The 22,662-nt window shown below is 39.8% G+C and overlaps 1 protein-coding gene across 3 annotated transcripts; it reads right to left on the reverse strand.

Moving 5' to 3' along the window:
* Positions 1-1,727: 1,727 nt before the first annotated feature.
* kansl1l (KAT8 regulatory NSL complex subunit 1-like) lies at positions 1,728-19,285 on the reverse strand. Of its 3 annotated transcripts, none has more exons than XM_006802359.3 (16): positions 19,039-19,285; positions 17,323-18,462; positions 14,069-14,216; positions 13,712-13,864; positions 12,422-12,525; positions 11,756-11,927; positions 10,711-10,882; positions 7,491-7,610; positions 5,911-6,057; positions 5,152-5,252; positions 4,740-4,852; positions 4,428-4,476; positions 4,193-4,305; positions 3,652-3,772; positions 2,533-2,775; positions 1,728-2,187 (listed from the first exon to the last, which is right to left on the reverse strand). In XM_006802359.3, exons 2-15 carry the CDS (start codon positions 18,390-18,392, stop codon positions 2,566-2,568), a joined length of 2,793 nt encoding a protein of 930 aa, XP_006802422.2. In that variant the 5' UTR covers positions 18,393-18,462; positions 19,039-19,285; the 3' UTR covers positions 1,728-2,187; positions 2,533-2,565. The 3 variants fall into 3 exon arrangements, with proteins under 3 accessions (XP_006802422.2, XP_006802421.2, XP_006802420.2); XM_006802358.3 differs by having other exon boundaries at positions 14,069-14,219; XM_006802357.3 differs by having other exon boundaries at positions 14,069-14,222.
* Positions 19,286-22,662: the final 3,377 nt, after the last annotated feature.

Below are 22,662 nucleotides of genomic sequence, written 5' to 3' on the forward strand. Positions count from 1 at the left end.
TCTGCTTTTCATAGTTCAGTGCACACATCTTCCCCCCATTTTCATTGGGTTAATAATCTGCTTATTCGTTTATAGGTTAGGGTTAATTTTACTCAATTGATGTAGAGCTCATGGAAACAGTCTATGCGTATGCATTATATTGTTCGTTGACTTGTGTAGTCTTCTAAGAAGCAATTTGGCCCCCATGTGGATACAAGAGGTTCTTTTTGCCTGCTATTGAGATCAGACAATCCTACTACTATTGCACTGATGTGACAATTCGAGCTCTTCTTCTGTTTTCAAGGAGAGACAAGGTCTCCCACTTCTCAACTGGAAGTGAGTGCAAGCGACCTTGATAGTTTTACGGGTTTTTTTCTGCTGACTCCAACAAAGAGTGTTGTAATGCTGTGTGACCAAGGAGGGGGATCTTAAAGAATGAAAAGATTTACCTCAGCTGACACCCGAAGCCATGTGAAAGCACAGATGAGCCCTATTCACCTCTATGAACTTGGAATCATCCAGTTATAATCTGTAAATAATTTAATGAAAGCCAAGTTTCGATTTCTAGAATCTTAGCACCAAATCCCCAGTATAAAGCAGCTGACATGCATACAGTATGTGAGAGGGATGACCTTGACCACCATCTGCCCATTGCCTCCTTCTCAGGACGTTATAAGAGGAGGTTATGCATACGGGATCAAAATACAAGCTGTTTCACTTTAAGACTGTGGCCTTAAAAAGTGACGACCTCCATAAAGGTAAATCATCCAAATCACTGAAATGACCTCACAATGTTCTGTCCACCCAGCTTTTATAAATTACATCTTATTTAAGTAGACTTGGCGAGAATTGCAGACATCCTTCACATTACTGAAATTAAAACCTCGGAGCTCTCGACTGAAGAGATGCCTCACTTGTTCGTTTTCAGACTAATGGGCACTGACAGCTTGACAAGCAATGATGTGCAATATTCTAATTTCAGATTTTCTATGTCATGACCCAATTACACAGGCAGCTTGTTTTCTACCTCATCTCCTTTCTGTCGTTTTACATTTTTGCTCTTAGTTAAACTCCTCCTGAAATCCTTCCACACACCTGTTGGATTTTCCAGTAGTGACAGGCTGCAAGAATCCTGAAAGGAAATAATTTTTCCGATTTTCAAAACACTGATATTACTGGGGGGCACCTCAGTCCAGTCCTGTGCAGACATTATCCCTGTAATTTGACCACATATTCAGGGGGATTAAAACATAGTATTTTTAGGTGTATTGCTCTTCTGCCTCTATGTGTGCAAAAAATAGGGCACTGCACTTAAAAGAACAAAACAAAAACAACAACAACAAAAAAAGAATAAAATATTCAGCAACTGCAGTACCACAAGTAAAAATCTGAGACATTTCAAAATGATGCATATATTCACCTTTTCATTGGGTCTTAGGTGATCCTGGTTAGGTTGCATCCTTTTTTTCCTTTCCATTGTTTACCTGGAAACAGCTTGCCTGGATGTGATTAGTTGCTCAAATTTAGACCACAAATGGACTACAAACTGTCTACAGATATGTGAATATGAATATACAGATATCTTTTTATGAAGATTTGAGTGGACCCCGAATCAAAGCATGGCCCCAAAAAACAAAAGCCCAGTAGGAGTCGCTAGTGCAGCTTCTCAATCCAGGAAAAAATAGCAGCCATGTCCCTTTGCTACAGATCTGATCACTGAGATAACTATGGAAGTAGAGCATGGCATCTATATTGGAAAGTTTTATATTTTCCAAATACATTTTCTTTTTTGTGGGAAAAAAAAAAATACAAAAAGGACAGCATCTTCAAACAAAAAGCACAAGTACACCAAGTAAAAGTTAAAAATTAAATAAAAAGTTACTAAACACATCCTATATTTACATTTTAAGACAGCTGTAGAAATAAATAGCGTTGACAGATACAAACATGAAAGAAACGTGACACTACAGTGGAGTTGCTGATAGATATATTACTTTACATACAGTACCACTTTTACATTAAAACCTGAAACCGCTGCAGAAGTTAAAACTACTGTGACTACTGTCACAACCCTAACAAAATAATCACTTTTGCCTAAAAAATTTTTTTTTTATTACATCAGATCACAATGCTCGTGGAATGTATTAAATATTCCCGGTAAGGTTCCTAGGGCACATGTTCTGCTCGTTGTCCCTGATGAGAGGAAATCTGGAAAAGAAATGATGCAAATATTAAATTAAGTGATAAAATACTGAAGGATGTTTTTCAGAGGCTTAACCTTCTAAAATACTCTTTGTACTCTTTATGAATGATCCAATAAATTAATAATGTATGTGTTAAAGTCCAATCACAATAATAGTAATAATAATTTTATGTTATGAATGACATATTGGATAGATTAATCAAAGCACAGACAATTCAGTGTATGACTGATGTGGAATAAGTGGTTAAACAAATTAAACTTGCTTAAAATTGAGAAAATACACACACACACACACACACACACACACACACACATAAATGACATACATGTAAAATGTTTAATGAACTTACATTCAAAGACAAAAAAAAGAAGGCACGGCAGTATTAGCTGCTGTTCTTGCTTTGTCCCCCGGAGGGCAGTGTAGCATAAGAAGCCTGAGATGGAGCTGGTTGGGAGTTTGAGTTCTTTGATGTGGAAGAGGCTGAACTAATCCCTAAGCACCCATACGGGACTTTTTCTTGTTCATCAGAGAGCAGAGCGCCTTCCTCATCCTCATCCAAAGGAAAGACTCGAGGCTCCCAGGGTGTCTGAGGCTGACAAGGAAGACAAATCAATGTCATTCAGAAAAAAATTGAATATTATCTTTATTTGTAAATTGAATATGACAGGGGAGCACGTTTTTGTAAGTAGTCACAACTGGCTACATACATTTCCTGCAAGGCAGACATTAAGTGTAAAATAAAACTGCAGAAAGCTTTTTATTTGTCCTTTTTTTCATAACAATCCCTTCAGTGAATATGCACATTGAGGGCTATAATACATCTGTGCATGGCTCAGATGTCTGTTTAAAAATAAATAAATAATGGTTGTGCTTTAATCATGGTTTGTATGGCCTCTGGAGTGCATAGGAAGTGCAATGCAGTGAAGTAGGGGTTATTTGTAGTGTGGAGAAGGTTGATTGGGTAAGTCTGGTTTAGGGACAACTCATTCGCTCTCCAATCAAAGCAAAGTGGAATAGAGGACTGCAATCAGGGCATCATCACAGGAAACAAGAGTGGAAACAAGTATCTGTGTAGGCTCTCAAGCTCCCACCAAGGCTCCATAGCTCACACAAGATGAATGGTGACTGAATGAGATGAATGCTGCTGCTTTATATTCTTTGTCTCTGCTGAAGGACACGTGAAATGGCTTCGTTTTTTTCACAGGAATGTTACAGCAAATATCCTTACACGCAATGTATGGGTGAAAGTGCTGCAGTCTGCTGATTTTCCTTTAAATGATTTACAACGCCTTGTGTTGGAAACAACAGTCAAGCGTAAATACGGTAAACAGCATATTGGGGACACCACAGCGTAAATATGCATGACTCCACATGAGCTGCTTCCCGTGTCACCTTGATCAACCATCCTGTGATATTCTCAGTTTGTCTTGAGGATTTCAGGTTTCAGCTGTGGCGCTTTTGATCTTACCAGCCACTCCTCTGACCTCAGCGAATCATCAAGATCCAGCTGAGCGCAACTCCACTCCACAGAACTCTCCTCTCCTGATGTGTACATCCCACCCCCACTGCCTAAAAGCCTGCTGCCAGATCTGGAATGAGAAAACAAACACACCCCACGAAACACTGTCTCAAATTTCCAGGTTTTTACATGCACACAAACAAAACAAGTCTGAAACCAGCTGCACGCCTTTGAGAGTTCACTGTTTAAAGCTTTCCAAATGTAACACAATGATTAGTGGTGGCATTAATCCACATTCAGGTAACATCTATTGGAAGATCTGAGGTTTTAACACGTTCTTCTGTCTGCTCATTATCTACCTGGATTAACTTCCTCAGTTATTGAGGTTTATTGTGTATTTTTACAGATATGTAAAAATACACAATAATTCTGTAGGTCCTTTTAAAAACATTCTAACATTTTCTAACATTGTAGTTCACCTTAGATTTTGCATTACTGATGAGACACCCTCATTATTGCTACATTTATGAGTTTGTGTGGGTGTCCACACCTTGTAGGGCGCCTACAGTGTTTCCTCTTATCCCAGGATGACCAGCGTAACTTCTCTTTTTGCTCCAAAGCCAGGTGCCGCTGAGCAAAGACTTCATCACTGAGAGCCTCAGCCTGAACACAACACACAGACAGACAGACAGACAGAAGGGCATTAAGATGCCGGATTGTTCACAAATGAAAATAAACTGCTCATGTTCAAAAAAAAAGAAATGCTCCGTTTCATGCCCCTCCACCTTCTCTGGCTCCATCTCCATCAGAGGCTGGATGTCAACTACTCGCCAACTGCAATAAAGATAAACTAATCATTATAATAATGATAATGGACAACTTCCATTTACTTTTATGTCATTTTTAAACAATAGCTTTACAAATCAGACATCACTCTGGTAAAACTGATTGTTTATAATAAATAAGTTGCAAAATACAATTATGCAGAATCACAACTACTGTAAAACCAGTCACTAAGACTGGTCATTAGTCTTCCTAAAGGAGTTATGGTTCATTGTGATACATTGTAACACTTTCAGGGGCGTTTCCATTCATACCTGGGTATTAGAATTTCTTTGTATTGCAGCTTTTCTACTTTAGCCAGTGGCATGGGAATGACAATGTTGTTGATGTTGTACACGTTCTCTCCCTGGCGTTTGCGAACGAAGCCCTAGAAGGAAACGTTCCCAGGTTGAGTCAAGAGCTTACCAATCGTTCAGAAGAGTTTACATATTCAAAGTCATTCTAAATCTTCAGATGTCCTGACAAAACTTTTGTGGTCATCTTTCTTTACATTCTACACATATGCGCATATTAAGTGACGTAGGTGGATCTATCCTATCCTGTCATATCCATCCTATCCTAACAGCCCTTCATCCTAATCTGAATTAAATCTGCTACTTCTTACACTTCACCTATATCATTTTCTTGGCTCTTTAGTTTTTAATAATAACATATGTTTTGTGTTACCTGTGAAGCCTGCTTGTGTGATGCATGTGAGTAGCTCTCCTCTAGCACATCATCTGAACTTTCTGCTGGATCACAGAGCGGGTACAGGGCATCCTCCTCATCTGGGTATACAAACACAGACATATACAGACATGCTGTACACTAAAACCAGCAGCTACATTGTTAAAACAGCTCTAACAAGAAACATCAAGAGCACAAATTTCCACTAAGGCAGCTCACTCTGGGTCGTATTTACGTTTAGGGAATCGTTTTGGATTTTCTATATATTCATTTAATTTTCTTTGTTCTTTTGAAAGTATTTTAAGGTGTTAGCATACGAGTAAAAACAAGTGGAAAGTGCAGACTTTTGTAATTTGCCCCCATGAAACCCATTTTAATATATTTGACAGGATTTTAAGTACAATTTGGTTTTATTTATGAGGACATTCTATGTGTAAATGACATACAGCTACTGTAAATAACAAAATAATAATAAAATTATACTTAGAATCCCCATAGATCATTCCCTATATGTTGATGATACAGATTCATCTATGTTTCGTTTTTGAGTTCTAAGGCTTTTTTGGATGAAAGACAAATTTTGATGTACTGTTAACATGACAGCGCTCTACACTCCTACAACGCTTAACCAGAATTCAATCAAAACGTTTCGAGCTATTGTGTTTGCAGACAGAATGACGACACACACACACGACCAAAAACATAAGCTGTGGAAGATGTAATGAAACCCAAGTTTGTGCTTTCACTGCGTATACACACCTTCCAGCAGCCTGCGGATGCGTCTTCTCTTCCTTCTCCTCTGACTGGCTTTGCTGTGTCGACTCCGAGCAGAGACTAACAACCTGATGGGTGACAAACCCATAACTCTGCTTTTACGATGCCTGGCGTCCTGCTTGTATTCGTGACCTACAGCGAAACACAGAGACAAACACAAGAAACTGAATTAATAGACTGTCAGAATGATTTTGAGTTTTTCATTTTTATTCCAATCTACTACCAATCAGTGAAAACATTAATTCCCAATCATTATTTATATGAGTTTTACTCACCAAACTGCTGCTTCAAATTACTTTAAAGGAACAGGACACAGGAGTAAGTGGATCTTTTTTTTTTTTAATATGGCTATAGCAATTAATTTGTCTTTAAACACACTGAGTTCTCTATGTTACACTGTAAAATATACCACAGTTGAAAGTCATCAGTCTCCACGTCATCCGTGCTTGATTTGACGGTTTATGTAATCTCATCCCATTCCAGCTGAGATCAGCTTTGATAAGAAATCTGCTTCCATGTGGCTATTATCTGAGCTGGCATTTACCTGACAGACTGCCTTCTTCAGGTATTGACAAACAACAATAAGATCATTCAAGCTGACACAAAATCGACAAGCGTTGCCCGGTCTGATGCCTTCATCCGTCGTCAGTCTGCTTCCTTTGTGTCTCCTCCTTTATGCTTTCCCCCTCTCATCTATATCATTCCACATTTCCTCAACCTTTACCAGAGAAATAGTGGAAAATCTACTCTTTGAATCATCCATCTACAATATGGAAAACCACGTATGCAAGATCCTCTTAAATCATTAACCTTCCAGGCTGCCAAAGGTATGCAGCGTAAATGTTACAGGAAATGATCATTCATTAGCTTCAGACTAACATACCATGGTGCTTACAGACATAGGTGAAATGCCAAATGATTTTATTTCCATCTACTGCTCAGTTGGATGCCTCTTACAGCCCCAGTGGGATATCTGACACGCTAGGAATGAATTATGATAGTCGACGGGGAGAAAACAAGCAGAGTGAGCGGATGACTTTGAAGCAGCCGGTTATTGTTTGCCTTCACTGAATACAAGCAAATGGGTGAGCTGTCTGGATATGATGAACTGTCATTTCATTTTTAATTATGCACAAATTATTCTTTAGAAAAACTGAAAGACTGCATTTATTACCTGAACTGTTGCATTAATGAATCCGAGTGGCTGCTTAGAATATAAAGACATGAATGCTACCTGATTTAGCTACAATTACAATTAAAGTAACTTTTGCTTGCCTGTTATAGATTATATTACTTTAGCAAAAACAATCTGATCCAATCGCTTTGATATCGGTATTAAGAGCACATGCACAGGTGCGGCTTTTTAAAGTGCACCTCTATCCTTCGTTCTTCTTAATCGCTGAATGACTGATCACACTATAGTAAGCTGCAAGCATGTTTTGGGCCTAAATATCAGTATGGTGAACATGAAGAGAAGAAAAACAAAGGAGACCAGCAGAATGAAAGAGAGCACCACACAATGAGGCATAATTTGCAATCAGTATGAGTATACAGAGCGATCTTACTGTTGTGCAGCGGCGTGGAGCTGTGTCGCTTGTAGTTTGCTGGACTGTTGACAACTAAAGGTCTTTGGGACCATACTTCTCTGCCTGGCACCCTCTTTACCTGGTGGCTCGTAGGTGTGCCTGGAAGAATATGACCATTTTTAAGTGTGGGGACACAAGAATACAACACCTTTTGCAAATTCAATTCAGCACACAGTTTAAACAGCAGCATCTCAACACGCGTCGCCCTAGTTGCACAGAATCTATGCATACTAAAACAAAAAGAAAAATAAATTTTAAAAAGTCTTAAAAAATTCTTTACACACCATCCCTGCGGCCATGTATTTAAGAATGGTTCTGACAGAAGTTTCTTCCTGTTAATAGGGAGATTTTCCTTCCCACTGTCACCAAAGTGTTTGCTCATAGGGGGTTGTTGAGTTTTTCTCTGAATATATTATTCTAGGGTCTAGGGCTGTTCGATATAACGATGTATATCGGATGACGATATAAAAACTTCTATCGTTTCATTTTACGCTATCGTTTGTTTCGTGGTGTCGCAAAATAAACTGTTTACGGCAATATTTTTTCATCGTTTTGATGGTCACTGTAGTGGCTATATTAATTTCTTAAAATTCTCTCTTTCTCTTATATTTTATATAACCACACTACTGACGGACAAGCGCCTGTTTTTATGCGTTGTGGTTAGCAACAACGACGGTAACGGCATCGCGTGTAGTGATATTCGATTCGTGAACGAATCGTTCAATACTCGAGAATCACTTTACTGACTCGTGAATCATGATTCACAAGCCCAACTGACTCACCGACTCATCCCTGTTGCTGTTAGCAAACTAATTCCATTACTAGAAATATATCTAGCTTATAATTAAAATTGTGTGTGAGGGGGGAGGGGGGGAAACAACAGCCAGTTTCTTAACAAAAGCATTTCTGCTCTGAACTGGAAGAAAAAACCCTGAATAGAAGCTCACACAGTGTTGCCAACTCCTCAGTAAGGAAAATCGCTATTGGTTGTCCTAAAAGTCGCTAGAAGTCGCTAAATGACGTCATCACCTAATTTGCATAATTGGTCATGCTAATGTAATTGTAACCTATGCTGCTGGAGAGAGAAATAACATCGTGGACGAGACATAAAGTGAGCAAAAAACGTCCTAAATGCATTTAGAATTTATTTAGAACTACAAATTAAATTTCTTTTAGCAATTATTGTTTTTTGTAATGTCTTTCACGTCTTTTTTTAGCGACTTTTTTTTAGAAAAAAAGTTGCTAGGGGTCTGAAAACTAAAATAAAAAAACTCTAAGTTGGCAACACTGAGCTCACATCAAGAAAATAGCTCCTCGGTTCACAGTAGCATCGCTCTGCTAACATGCTAACAGCAGATTTGAGCTACTCACCCCCTCCCTTCCTGTGCTGAATCGTAAGCATAAGCGAATCACTCAGGACTCGCTCACCCCCTCCCTCCTGTGCTGAATCATAGAGCGAACGAATCACTCACTCACTCACTAACCCCCTCCCTCCTGTGCTGAATCGTAAGCGAATCACTCAGGACTCGCTCACCCCCTCCCTCCTGGCTCACAGCTTCTTCTTCTTCTTGGTTGGCAACCAATGTTAAGGCGCATTACCGCCCCCTGGTTTACAGCTCAGTGGACATTTAGATGAGAAAATATATATTAAACACATTTAAGGAAAATACTAATAAAATACAATTAAACAAAATAAATGTTTATTAAGCAATTTTAATAGGAAATTGCTTAATTTTAGAAATGTTTTCGCTCTTTTTTGCTCTATAAAATAGTTGGTTTTTTTTAGAATCATTCATCTTAGCAGTGGGATTTACATGAAAAGAGAAACAAATTAAGTTTGAGTGAAAATGTAATTTTTTTGCACTCTCTGGTCAACTGACTCAGTGAATCAAATGACTCAAAAATCCGATTCACTTTGGTGAGTGGCTCATTAAAACTCGATTCAGTAAAAAGAATCAAATTCACCATCACTAATCGTGTGTCCGCTTGTTTATGTTACACATAAACCTTTCACAATAAAGCTCAAGATCCTGTTGAGACCTTTCAAAATAAACTGAATCACGTGAAAGAGCAGATTATTTACGGATGAGAAGTAAAAAAGAACCGCCAGATGCTAAAAAATAAACCTTAGACTCAAACGTTAAAACAGGCTTTTCCCCGCAGCACGCCGTGTAATAAATACTCACAAAGAAAACGGCGGCCGTTACAACTTATGTCTAAAAATGTATAGTTTCATGCATCGGCTAAAACACTCGACTCCAGCTACATGACGCGCAGCTGGAAACACTTCCCGCAAGACGAGCTGCCCGAGATTCACAGAATTTACAGAAAATGTTACATTTTTGTGATTTATATCGTTATCGGGACAATAGAATTCTTATATTGGGATATGAGATTTTGGTCATATCGCACAGCCCTACTAGGGTCTACCTTACAATATAAAGCGCCTTAAGGTAACTGTTCATTCATAAAACTGAACTGAATTAAAAAAACGTTTAAATAACACTAAGAATCACGATCAAATTACATTAGTAGTCACCAGTAGTTAAAAATATTATCATTGCAAAAGAGCACAACAGAAGACCAGGAGATTAAGGAGCTTTATCCCCCTGAAAACATTTGGACTTGTCCCTATGTTGACTTCATCTGAGTGATCGTTCTCCAAAGTGCGATTAAAAATGTGGTTACGGTCCATCACGACAGGACGTGTGCTTTCATTTTAAGGTTTAATTATTGTGATGTCTGTTTTAAAATCTTGCATGTAACCTGACCTGTTTTCTTGGCTCTGTGGCCCAGTTTGGTTAAGTTTTGGCTGATTATTCTCATCTGCTGTGTGCAGTGGGGTCTTTTTAAAATTCTGACTGATCACACTATAGTAAGCTGATATGACAAGACGTATAACTAAAAACATCTACCTTTTATACCTTATAGTTTATTATAACCCTACAAACATATCTCAACTGCCCCCTACTTTAGCAAATCTTGTTGTTTTTTTTGCTCTACAGGCCTGAGATGACAAATACATGGCCAGGGTGTGTGACCCTTCAGAGTCGGTCTACCATGTCAGACAGGAAGCCTAATATTTACTCTTGCTGACTGCAGTTCAAAAACAACATTGTAATCAAATGATCCAAAAATCTTGATTAGCTTACAAAGTTTGCTCATGCTGACCAATGTAATGTAGCTACGTTTCTCCTACCAAACGACAGAGACGACACAGGGTGACGTCGAAAGCTGAAGGTGTCGGAGGAGACCCCGCTGGAGCTGCAGTCGGGATCAGAGCACGAGACTATGGGATCACAAGAGGAGTAGCATGAACAGGAAGATGAGGACAGCGAGGAGGAGAAGGTGGCCGTGGACTTTCTTGAGTGCTGGAGCAAAAGGAAAAGAGAACAAGAGATCAAAAAGATTACTTAAAAAAAAAAAAAAATGCTCAAGATAGGCGGAGCAAGATTAGCAACAGGGAAGAGTTTCTTTACAGTTTACCTTTCCTTTCTCTTAGGATATAAGTGATATGGATGTAAGGAAGCTGATCTCTGATGGAGTGCACTGATTAAAGTCATTAATCTGTTAAACGCTCTTTTTGTTATTGAACAATGTCACAATGATGATGGCTCAGCGCTGCTTATTATAGCAGCTACAATTGTAGTGTTCAGAATCGGAAAGATGCAGAAACTCTATAAATATCCCAGCACTGAGTGAGACATGCCGATGCTTAAAAGTCCTTCAAGGTCAAGAACATGTGAATGAGAAATAAAATAGTTAAGCTGATTTATAGATTCCTATGCTGTACACATCCTCATTACCGCAACAGTGTGAAGCTAAGAAGCACTCGACACACACCGCCACTGCAATCTTTTATCTGCAGTAAGAGGACAGCATAATGTACTGGCCCCGCAGGCTAAATAAAGGCTTGAGCTTTTAAAATAGCACCCTGCATTTGTTTATCTGAATTAGAGATATTATTTCTTAATTAAAAGCAGGTGTTCGGCTTTGAACAATAATTCCTATTTAATTTGGAGACCTATTTTAGTGATGGCACTCCACTACTGAAGCTAAAATAGGTCTCAAAGGCACTGCTTTAAAGCTACATTTCATAAGAATCTCTGAACTGTTTTAAGAAGTACGTAAATCAATGTATTTGATATGCTTGCAGGGTAATAAGAGGCACAATTTGACAATTATATACAGCATGTAAATGGTTAAACAGACTAGAAGAAGAAGGGGGTTGACATATGGCTTACCAGTGGACTGCCAGAGCCGTACGAGTTGAAAGTGAACAGCCTGGGCTTGTGGTAGGTGACCAGGGGTCGGGTTCGGGCACACACGCATGACGCATCAGCTTTAAAGAGCCGCCTAGTCCCTAGTCTCTTTCTCTTGGAGCTCACAGGCAAGAAAACATCTCCTCTCTGGCCGCTGCAGAAACACAACCAGATGAGGTCACGTGTTAGGTTTGGGCTTCGTAGCAAGATCACAATGCTCGAAAAGCAACTTCTTTCAAGGTGTCGATTCCTTAGATCTTGTTCGTCAATCCCTACTTATACCCACTTGTTACTGTACATGAATAAAAGAAACAGAATGCCTTTCATTTATTATGGGGCTTTCATCTTCACAGGCAGGCAGAGAGTTAAAAAGGCAACAGGAAGGGGAGACATGAAGGGATTACTGAAGTCAGACTCCATGAAGAGACCGAAGTGGGTTCAGTGGGTTTTACGACAAGCTGGGACGTGCTTTCACCCTATCGCCTAGACTTTAAAGAGATAACAGACAAACTTCTGTCACCATTAGAGTCTGAAATATGTCAGATCTTCACAGAAATTAACAGTTTTTAAAGACGTTTTTTGTAAATGTGTCATTTAACTGCAACTTGTCAACTTGTGTGTGTGTGTGTGTGTGTGTGTGTCCTCTACCTTGGGAGGGTTCTCCTGTCTTTACAGGTCTGGGACTGTTTTGAGAGCGGTGAAAAGCTCAGAGGGGGCATCAGACTGTTGACGATCTGGCTAAGCTGAGCACTCTGCAGTGAAGACATCAGCCAAATAATGCACATAAGAGTGAGATACAATCCAGCCGTTCAGACTTCTCCTGAAGCATTTGCTTCACAGAAAGAACACATCGAGTTAGATGCCTTTAGCCTTGGCTGATTCTTATTATTTGGTATCAGGCTGATAAATATAAGAAAGCCTTGTAATCTTAAAAAGGAGCACAGTACACATATGAGAACTTTCTACCGAGGCGAATAAAAAGAGTATGAACCGAGAGTGAATAGAAAGTCCCACGTTGCTCCGAAGCTCCGAAAACATGTTGAGGCAAAACACATATTTTGGTATTTAGGTACATACCACTTCTAAAGCAAGTGTAAATGGAAATACAAATAGAAGTTGTTTTTCTTGGGTGGGTGAGCACGCTGGGGGCGTGTTAATGACTTTATATAATGGATCGCCTAATGTTGGCATGTGGTTTTCTTTCCATACGAATCATATGGATCGCAAGGAAACGGAAAAGCAAACGAGTAAGGTCGGTGCTCACTGGACATACTATGCGTCTTAGGTAGAAGGTAAAAAGTGTCAAAATAAAAGCAGAACCAAAACAGAAGGCAACGATACGAGAGTTTTAGCCTGGAGTTGAAGTGACAGGTTTTGTGTCCTAACTAATCCTATGGTCACATGGGTCGAATCAATGTGATTAAAATCAAGGATCATGAATCTAAAAAGGACCGCTTGATGATCTTTTCAACAGATTACCCAGCTCTAGGTCATAAACTTATATAGCAACATGTCTCGGTGTGGGTTGTGAATCAGTACTTTTTTGTTTTTGTACTAAATTCGATTCTCGTGTGCACATAAGTACAGCTTCAAAGCTATCAAGAGTGTGCACCATCTTAAATACATAGCCAGATGTCAGCTACTATCTCAGCTTCAACAGCTGCAAAAAATAAATAAGCAATTTCATAGTTACAGACTTGTTACTTAACGGTCGACTTCATAAAGCACAAGTTCATTCATTTGACCTGCAGCCTCTAATTTAGCATATTACCACAAAGGTCAGAAAGTAAGCATCCCATAATTAATTAGTTTAATCCTCTCAACCTGTCATTGGGATATGGAAGATCACAAGATATATATAATTCTAGATTACTAATCCTCTTTATTTTAAACTCATGCCTGGTATCAGAGGTGCAAGTAATAATCCCTCCCTCCTACCTGTCTCTCTATATTGTGCAGAAGGCGTGTAGGGCTGCAGGGTTCGTTGTCCGGATCAGAAGCTGTGCAGGATAAACCCGCCATTTCCTTCAGCAGCGTCTGCTGAATCTGCCTGTCAGTCAGTGGCTGGGAGTCTGCAAGCACCACCCGACCCTGAGAAACACAGAGATCCACAGAAAGACAGAGAAGAGAGGATCCAAACACTGATTAAAACATACTACTTATTGTAGCTCGGGCAATCCATGAAAGTTTGTTTTTTGTATCCTTTTTCTTGACAAGAGTGTGCAAGCTTAATGTCCTATAATTTAGCTGACCAACTGTCTGTCAGTCAGTTGGTACAGACACCTTTTGTCATACCTTCATAGAGCGTATATGCTTGTGGACCCCCTCCAGTTGTAGTATCCTCCCTTCTAGTTCAGCCAAGCGCAGTTCCAACCAAGTCCATCGGCTGCTCAGCTCTGCTCTCTCTTCCAGCCACTGCTTCTCACAGCAGCTGCTGCTGCTGCTGCTGGCAGGAGGGACAGGGTGATGGATGACAGGGGAGGACAGTTACACCCGTACAAAAGCACTTTAATATTATATTCATCCCTGTCAAAGGCTTTATACCCCCCATTCAACCCCACAAGAAGAAAGACGAGTGTAAAGCTGTAAGCCTTGGATTTTTATTTCAACGCGCTGAATACAATCATGAAAAGCAGGTATGTCGGTCTGAGAACAAGATGATTAATCAATCTGCAATTTTGTACTGCAGCTCTGTCTACCTGACCTATTTTATACAGGCATGTAAACTGTTTAGCATCCAAATAGCATGGGGGGGGGGGGGGGGGGGGGGGGGGAATTTTGCTCAAGCACAAAAGCCTATCTAGGCCACAGAATAAAGCACAGTTGACTTGTGTGGTGTGTGTCTATAGCATGTTTCCATGGCACTAGGCTGTTCAGTTAGCATTTATCTTTGTGTGTGTGTGTGTGTGTGTGTGTGTGTGTGTGTGTGTGTGTGTGTGTGTGTGTGTGTGTGTGTGTGTGTGTGTGTGTGTGTGTGTTTGTGTGTGGTTGGCTGACTTCAGCAGGGCAATAGTTGCTATGGCATTGCTCTTGGACCTTGGCTAGGATAGACAGAGACTCCCCCACTTCAAACAGGAGAGGAAAAGGTTAGGCTAGTCAGCAAGCAGCTACACACAGTGCACCTGGCAAATACCCTTTGATATTATGAGTTAGCTATTTCACTGTTACCCTGATTAATCAAATACCCTAAATGCTGTTTGCTTCAATGAACACAGTTACCCTCACTTTATGGTCAATACAAAAACAAAGAAAGAAAAAAAAAAAACAGCCAAACAGTCCATTAAATGTCCAAAATGGCTTATTTCTCCAATAAGTTTCACTCAATCCTAAGCTAGTGTCTCTTTGTTGAGCAGTAGGTGCTCTTTTTCCTTCACAGACAATGGCCAGACCTGGCAGCCCCGCAGCTCACTCCAACTGTATAATGAGAAAATTCCAGGAATATTTGCAGAGCATTAGGAGAAGAGGAGAGGACAGAATGGGAACGGCTGCTTCATACCTGTTACTGTGCTTGTTCACAGACTGCATCCATTACATCCATACTTCTATATTGCATATTTGAATCCTGGCTGCTTTGGAGGGGAGCGCCAGGAAGAAGACCCCCTCCCCCCAAATTGAGGCTCTTGGCTCTTGCAGAAGCATCAAGATTTTAGGGTGTGCCTGGCATTTAAACTTGACCACTTAGACTCTGAAAAATACTGCTGTGCAGCATGTTTGAAAATGAAAACAGAGCCACATCTGGAAGTGATTTTTTTTCTTTTAAGTCAAACTATATCTGCGCTTCACAAGTTCATACTTCGAATGATAAAAGTCTTTACTATTTAACATTTCTAAAAGACAGCAGTGACCCATCCCCTCCCCTGCAGCGTCCTATCCTCTTTGAGAAGGAATCAACCATAAATTCTTTTTTAAAAAATCCCCAGGGGAGGTTTACAGATGAAGAACGGAGCATTGTTCCATGCAGGAGGAGAGCAGTCTCTACAAAGGACAAGCTGACACTCCTGAGATGACACAAGCTGGCCAAATAAAAGCACACGCGCAGACACACAAACAATACCGTGTCAGTACTGTTGTCAGACCCAGCAACCATTATTTTAGTTAGTGTTCTGGACTCTTCCAGGCTCACGGGAAACAACTTAAGGGGTCAACAAGGTTGAATCTCATTGATGAAAGGTTTGTGATCTATAATGAGATTTCAATAACTACTGCACAGGCTAGGATCACGCGCTCATTCTCTAGACCTGAAATAAACCCTTAACCCCATCTGTGCAAGAGCTCCGGCTGCAAAGACTGCCTGTCGTCTAAAATGCATGTTTATCATCTGAATCATCATCCCAAGTGACCGTAATCCTTTTTTTTTTTTTTTTAAACATCCTGGTAGACAAGACAGATCTCCCTGATTCGCTTAGTTTTTTTTTTGAACAGTAATAGCTACTAAAATAAAAAAGCAAACAAACTTGCAAACTAAGCCCAAAACCTGAATATTGTTTTGTAAACAAAACAAAAGGGCAATCAGGAACTAGACTAAGCAGCCAATTCCCATTTTGCAAAACAACAACAATTTCATTTTTAAGTGTAGTTTTTCTAGATGTTAAAGCTTTAAAAAGATTGCATTTGATATTTTACACATTCAGTCAATATAAGCCTTTAAAAAAAAAAAAAAAAACACAAACAAGGACACCACAAACATCTCAACCTTGAATCTAGACACACGCTTTAAAGTATTTTTTCACTAGAAAGGGGAGGAGCTGAGGAATGTGCACACAGAATGGCTGGCAAGTTGCTGCCTTGTTGGAAAGACTGTGTTTATTTCCTACCCTGTGGGCAAAAAGAGCTGGCTGCTCTGTTGAATGTGTTATGACTGCAGCATGGAAAGAGGAACGCGCGCGCTTGTGTGTGTCTGTGTGTGCATGGTAAAAAAATGTCATAACACTCCCCCACATCTGGGAGGACAAAACTTGCACTTATGACAACCACACTGTAAACTTCACTGAAGGCCAAGTAAACAGCACGGTGGACCTCGTAACACTTTAGATGATTTTTTCCAAAACTCGCACTGTTATTCTAAAAGAAGGAGTGGATTTCTTATGTCATTCTTGGCATTTGTAACCGTGCATGACTTAATACTGACTTAATATGCCCTTCCCATATTGTCAAGCAAACTTGACAATCCATTCTCTCCACTTTTACATCAGTCGAAGTTAAAAAGCTGCTCTCGTCGGGTATTTAACTAACCAGACGCCCAGTGCCAGAGCCAACCTCTGTGAACTTTCAACAGTAATTAAGAAAAGAGCAGTGATTTTTACTGTGAAGAACAGCTGCTTTCTGGTAACCAGAACAGTTTGCCAGTGACACTACAGCTGAGTTTTGGAACCTGTTTTCATATACTGTTGATATGGCTTTAGCTGAATAAATGGTTAAGCTGTGCCGTTCTGTGGACTTTTAAAGCCTGAGCACTCTTGCTGGTTTATTTAGCTGTAATCAGCAGCTGTAATAGCCACACGCTCACTGTGGCACTGGTTGAATAAACAAAAACAGACCTGGATACTCACATGGATGATATCCTGCTACGAATCTTTTCCTCCACTGGCTCCTCATCTGAGCTGCTGCTGGCTGTAGCCTCAGAGTCCAAGGCCTCCTGCAGACCTCTCAGTACCACCTGATTGGAGTGGCTGAACTCTCCGACCTCTGAGAAGGATGACGAGGCTATTGGCAACTCTAGCCAAGGAAAACTTAGTTTACTGCTTTCTTGTGGAGAGTTGAGGCAGTCAAAAGACAAATCTCCGTGTTGACTGTGTTTTGCCAGCCCTTCCAGCTGCTGGTTGCAGTGCCGCACAGTCTGCTCTCCTAGCAGGATCTGCAGTCTCTTTCGCAGTTTCAAAGCCCGGCTGCGCAGGTCTGTCTGCCGCGAGAACTGCGCCTTCACGGCTTCCTCTAGCACAGCTCTGGACGTCAGCTGGTCAGGGCTTACCCTGTCAACGCAAGGCTGCGCTGAAACTGGGGGAGGGCAGACCATCCCCGCTGCTTTCTCCTGTCTCAGCGAAGGTGGAGGTGCAAACAAATGTGTGTGGCCCTGGGATGTTAACTCCCATTGGGGATATGGAGGACAAACACTGGTAAGGTTAAGGGAGGAGTGGTACACATCACCACCATATGGCTGGCATTCAGGAGCAGCACTCCATCCATGTGGCAGACAAATGTGTTGTCTATTGTGTTCAGGCCCAGGAACTAAAAACATGTCCGGTACATCTGGGAAGACTGAGGCCACGTGATGGGAATCTCTGGAGCCTTTATTGAAGGACAGGAGGCTGACGAGGGAGTTTGGACTGGGCAGGGACATCGTCTCACACTGGCTGTCGGATGTCTGCGGGCATGGGGAAAGCGGGGGGTTGGAAGGAGCGTCCAAGAGGCTGAAAGGTAGGCAGGAGTCCAGGAAGTGAAATGAAGAAAGGTTCCACATCTTCTGCTGGAGGTCATTGTCATCATCTATGGGTCTCATGTGAGGCTGTAGCTCTATACTGCACATGGCTCTCCCATCTGAGTCAGTTCTGACAGTGGCAGGGGGTGAGGACAAGTGGATCCCGTGGCCATTTTTAAGGATTTTTGTCAGAGCTGGGGCCATACCCTTCTCTGAACCACTGATGCGCTAGAAAGCCAAGGGTGCAGACTTCACAGGCTGTGCCTGAAATGACCTGACAGCAGCAAAAACACATGTTGGCAACTGACAACACTGAGATCACAAAAGCCACAGTATCGCTTAAAAAAAAAGCCACTTTTTTAGATAATAAGGGATAAACTGAAAGCGCAGACACCAAATAAAATGCACTTCAAAGTCAACTAGTTTACGTTGACGCATTTTTATAATTAAGGGATATATATATATATATATATATATATATATATATATATATATATATATATATATATATATATATATAATATGGTAGTAATAGCAGTGCCAGACAAATTTGGGATGATCGACTCATAATTTTGGTCGCATGATTCCTTTACAGCCTCTTTCCGCGTTTTCCACTTTTGACGACCAAACGAAAAGTCCTGCCGCGGACGTGATTGGAAGAAAATACAGAAAAAATACCAACCCAGTACGAAGTTACGAAGTGAACCCGGTCCTTGTACTCGTCCATCACAGGTCAAAGGTAACGGTAAACATACAAATATAACGGCGGACTGTAACCACCAAAGCTAGCTGAGCTATAACGGTAACGTTAACACTCCATGAAGTCTCTTTGAGGTGGATCTACACTCACCTGAACACAAGGTAAACCGTTGACTTTAACATCGCTTATGTGCGTCGGAAAATGACATCTGATCTTTCTGAGCATTTAGAAAGCAGAAAAATATAATCAGGCGAGCTTCTATGGCTTCCCAACAGCTTATCAAACGGTGGCACTTGTCTTTTCCCAGACTTTCGGCGCTGTGGTTCTCCTGTACATTAACCGTTCAGCTCCTTCTCCTCCTCCTTCACCAACTGCCGAGAGGACGAAACACATCTGAACGATCCTGAGAGAAGGGGCTGGACCTGATGCCTTCATGGCCATCTAAGAAGCTCAGATCTCTCACAACTCAAAGTGAAAACTTGCACATACAGTGCCATGAGAAAGTGTTTTCCTCCTTCCAGATCATCAAACAAATTTTCATATTGGACAATAAAAACCTGAATAAATACAAAATGCAGTTTTTTATTGATGAAAAAAAAAACATGTATTGCTTATAATACTTATTATAGCGTTGAATAATAATTCAAACTTTACACTACTGTAAAAACATCTCTTATTTATAATATTATAAATATAAGATAAAGGATTTCAATTTTATGACATCCATTATTCCTGATGTATTGTAGGCTAATCAAGTTCCCTTCTCATTATAAGATGCAACATTCCTGTACACACCATGCCTATATACATATATATTTGTATGATTTGAAGATTAGAACGTGATTTAGTTATAGGTGTAGTAGTCATAATTTATTAATCAATGTTATTATTTGATGATTATTATGCCTACCATTATACCTTTCCTAAATTTCCGACAGGACCTGAAGGTGACTTCTGAGATTATTTAACCTCGGCTTGCATCAAAGGGCAAAAATCAATTACAGCAAAGGCAATTTTTGTACTTGATGTTTTACAGCTAACTTCTCTAATACAAATATAGATTATTAACAGCAAGTCTTATTATATTGTTGTTCATTTCATAAACCAGCCGCACTATAGGTTGCCACTAGAAAATTATCTTAAAGAAATACATCAACAAATGCTAGATACCTGTGTACCTGCTAGAGTGTTAAACGCATTTAGTTTGCTGCTTATAAATGCTAAGGTAATTTTAAACATGAAAAGATATCCTCTCAGTAAATATTTCACCATAACATCGTAAAACACAGTTCTGTTTACATGTGAGATTTAAACTCATTAAATATATATATATATATATAATCTTTATATATATATAATCTTTATATATATCAATCTTTACTATATAATAGTAAAGATTGACAGCAGTTTGTTTACAAAGTTCACAATTTAAGCCTGACAAGCTCCTAGGTTTAATGTGCTCCCAGCTATATGTAAGTCAACGACATCCAGAAATGAGTATTTGCTAAGAAAAACATGCGCAGACCACACAGCACAGAACACATAAAGGACTCCTTTAGCAAAGCCAGTGACTCTCACCTAACTGTTGGACCTTTGAAAGGAGAGGGAAATTTCCATTCGCTGCTATTTTCCCTATGTGTTTGCATGGCAGTACCACTGGAATAACAACTGAAGTATGGAAACTGCAATGGTATACATAGTACTTTGCAACTTGCGCAGAGATGGTGGTAAAAATGTGATGACATATTGTGAGGTTGTAACTGATGCTGCCAAACACAACAGAAAATCTTCAAGCAAACACCAAAATCAAGGCTATTATGAAACTCAAGTTGTTACTTGAAGCCTGAGAAGCTTTTTGATCTTTTCTCTATGATCTATACAAAGCAAACAAACCAGTTACATTTCTTGCAATGCTGAAAACAGCAAAAAGGTCCATTAATCATTATTAGAAAAATGATCTTAATGAAAACATTCATAGTGGAGGCAGCAGATCAGTCTCTGTTTTTGACCTTCTTCATAAGAAGCACCAGATTCATACATTCTTAGAAGATGTTCTAAATTACATTCTCAGAATTTACATGTTTTTCAACAGCTCATATAGCTAAAATTTGGATTTTGAGGTTAAATTCAGATGTATTGGTAAAATTGCACCGTATGCAAATTAGAATATGCAGACAGGTTACAATGGATAGCTATACCATCAGTGGGGTTTTTTTATTGTCGTATCCAGTGGAAGGAAGCCCCCAGTAACTGTACTTTGCATACCTTTCGTCCAAAACATAAAATGACTACTGAAATTAATTAATTATTTAAAAAATTTAAAAAGAATCCAATTAACAACTAAAGCTACATAAAATTCAGGCTGGATAAAAATCAAATAACCCCCTCTGAGCAAGCATTTTGACGACAGTGGGAAGGAAAAACTCAGTTTAACAGGAGGAAAACTCCAGCAGAACCAGGCTCAGAGAGGGGCAGCAATCTGCTGACCATTTGGTGGTGATGGGAGAAAGACAGTAAAAAAAAACAAAACAAACAAACAAACAAACAACTACTGAATAAATGCAGAGTGGTTTATAAACACATAGTGAAAGAAAAAGGTGAATTAAGAGGAAACACTCACTCCCCCAAGCAGTCTAGGCCTACTGCAGCGTAACTAAAGGGGGATTCAGGGTAACCTGATCCAACTGTAACTATATGCTTCAGCAAAAAGAAAAGTCTTAAGCCTAACCTTAAAAGTAGAGCAAATTTTTGTCTCTGGAACCCAAACTGGGAGAAATATGTTCTCTTTCCAGTACCCTTTCTGTACACATTTTGGACGAACTGAAGGCTTTTAGAACAGCCCGATAATAATGGTCCATAGCAGTCTAGCTTAAAAATAATAAATGCATGAACCAATTTTTCAGCATCACTCTGATTCAGGATGTTTCTAATTTTGGAGATATTGCACAAATGCAAGAAAGCAGTCCTACATATTTGTTTAATATGCACATTGAACTGTATTCTGGTCAAAAATAACTCCAGGATTCCTCACATTGTTACTGGGGGCCAAGGTCGTGTCATCCAAGGTATCTGGTTTGACACAATTTTTGGGGCTGAGTACAGTAATCTCACTTTTTTATCTGAATTTAGACGCAGTTTCAGTCAAATTTGAAAGTGTCCATTTTGGAGCAAGGGTTGCTTTCTTGGTCACCACCCTTTTGTCCATGGTGAAAAATCACTTACTGCGGACAGTGACATTGGTGTTCCAGCATTTCGTGGCAGGGTTAAGCACTGGTGGTTCCTGAAAATCGTTTGAGGCTGACAGTCTACCAGACCTTGGCAAAGTGGAGACACATTCAAAACGCTCGTATTTATGTGCAGTTGTTCGAACTGATTATCATAGAATTTACAGTTGTTTAGAAATGGCTCCAAGACACCTTCCCAACTTGTGTAAATCTACAATTCTCCTTGTTAGATCTTCACCTTAAGGTATTATGACATCTATGCCCATAATGAGTGTATGTAAACTTCTGAGTTTTACATGATAAAGGTCTAAGCACCAAAACGTTTAGTGCAAATAACAGGACAGTGACTTGAAGGTAAAACTGAAGGTATGCATGACAACATCCAGCCAGTGTTAAATGTACTGTTTTAGTATTGAATTTCCAATCATCCCATTTCTTTCAAGGTTAAATTGTTAATTTGTTCTTCTTGGTTCATGGCACAATATTGTACTAAAACGATGCAATGATCATTACTTTTTGGCAGCATAAGAAACAGAAATGAACCTACAGT

This window comes from Neolamprologus brichardi, chromosome 16 (assembly GCF_056152115.1).
Source record: "Neolamprologus brichardi isolate AB-2024 chromosome 16, ASM5615211v1, whole genome shotgun sequence".
Taxonomy (NCBI): Eukaryota; Metazoa; Chordata; class Actinopteri; order Cichliformes; family Cichlidae; genus Neolamprologus; species Neolamprologus brichardi.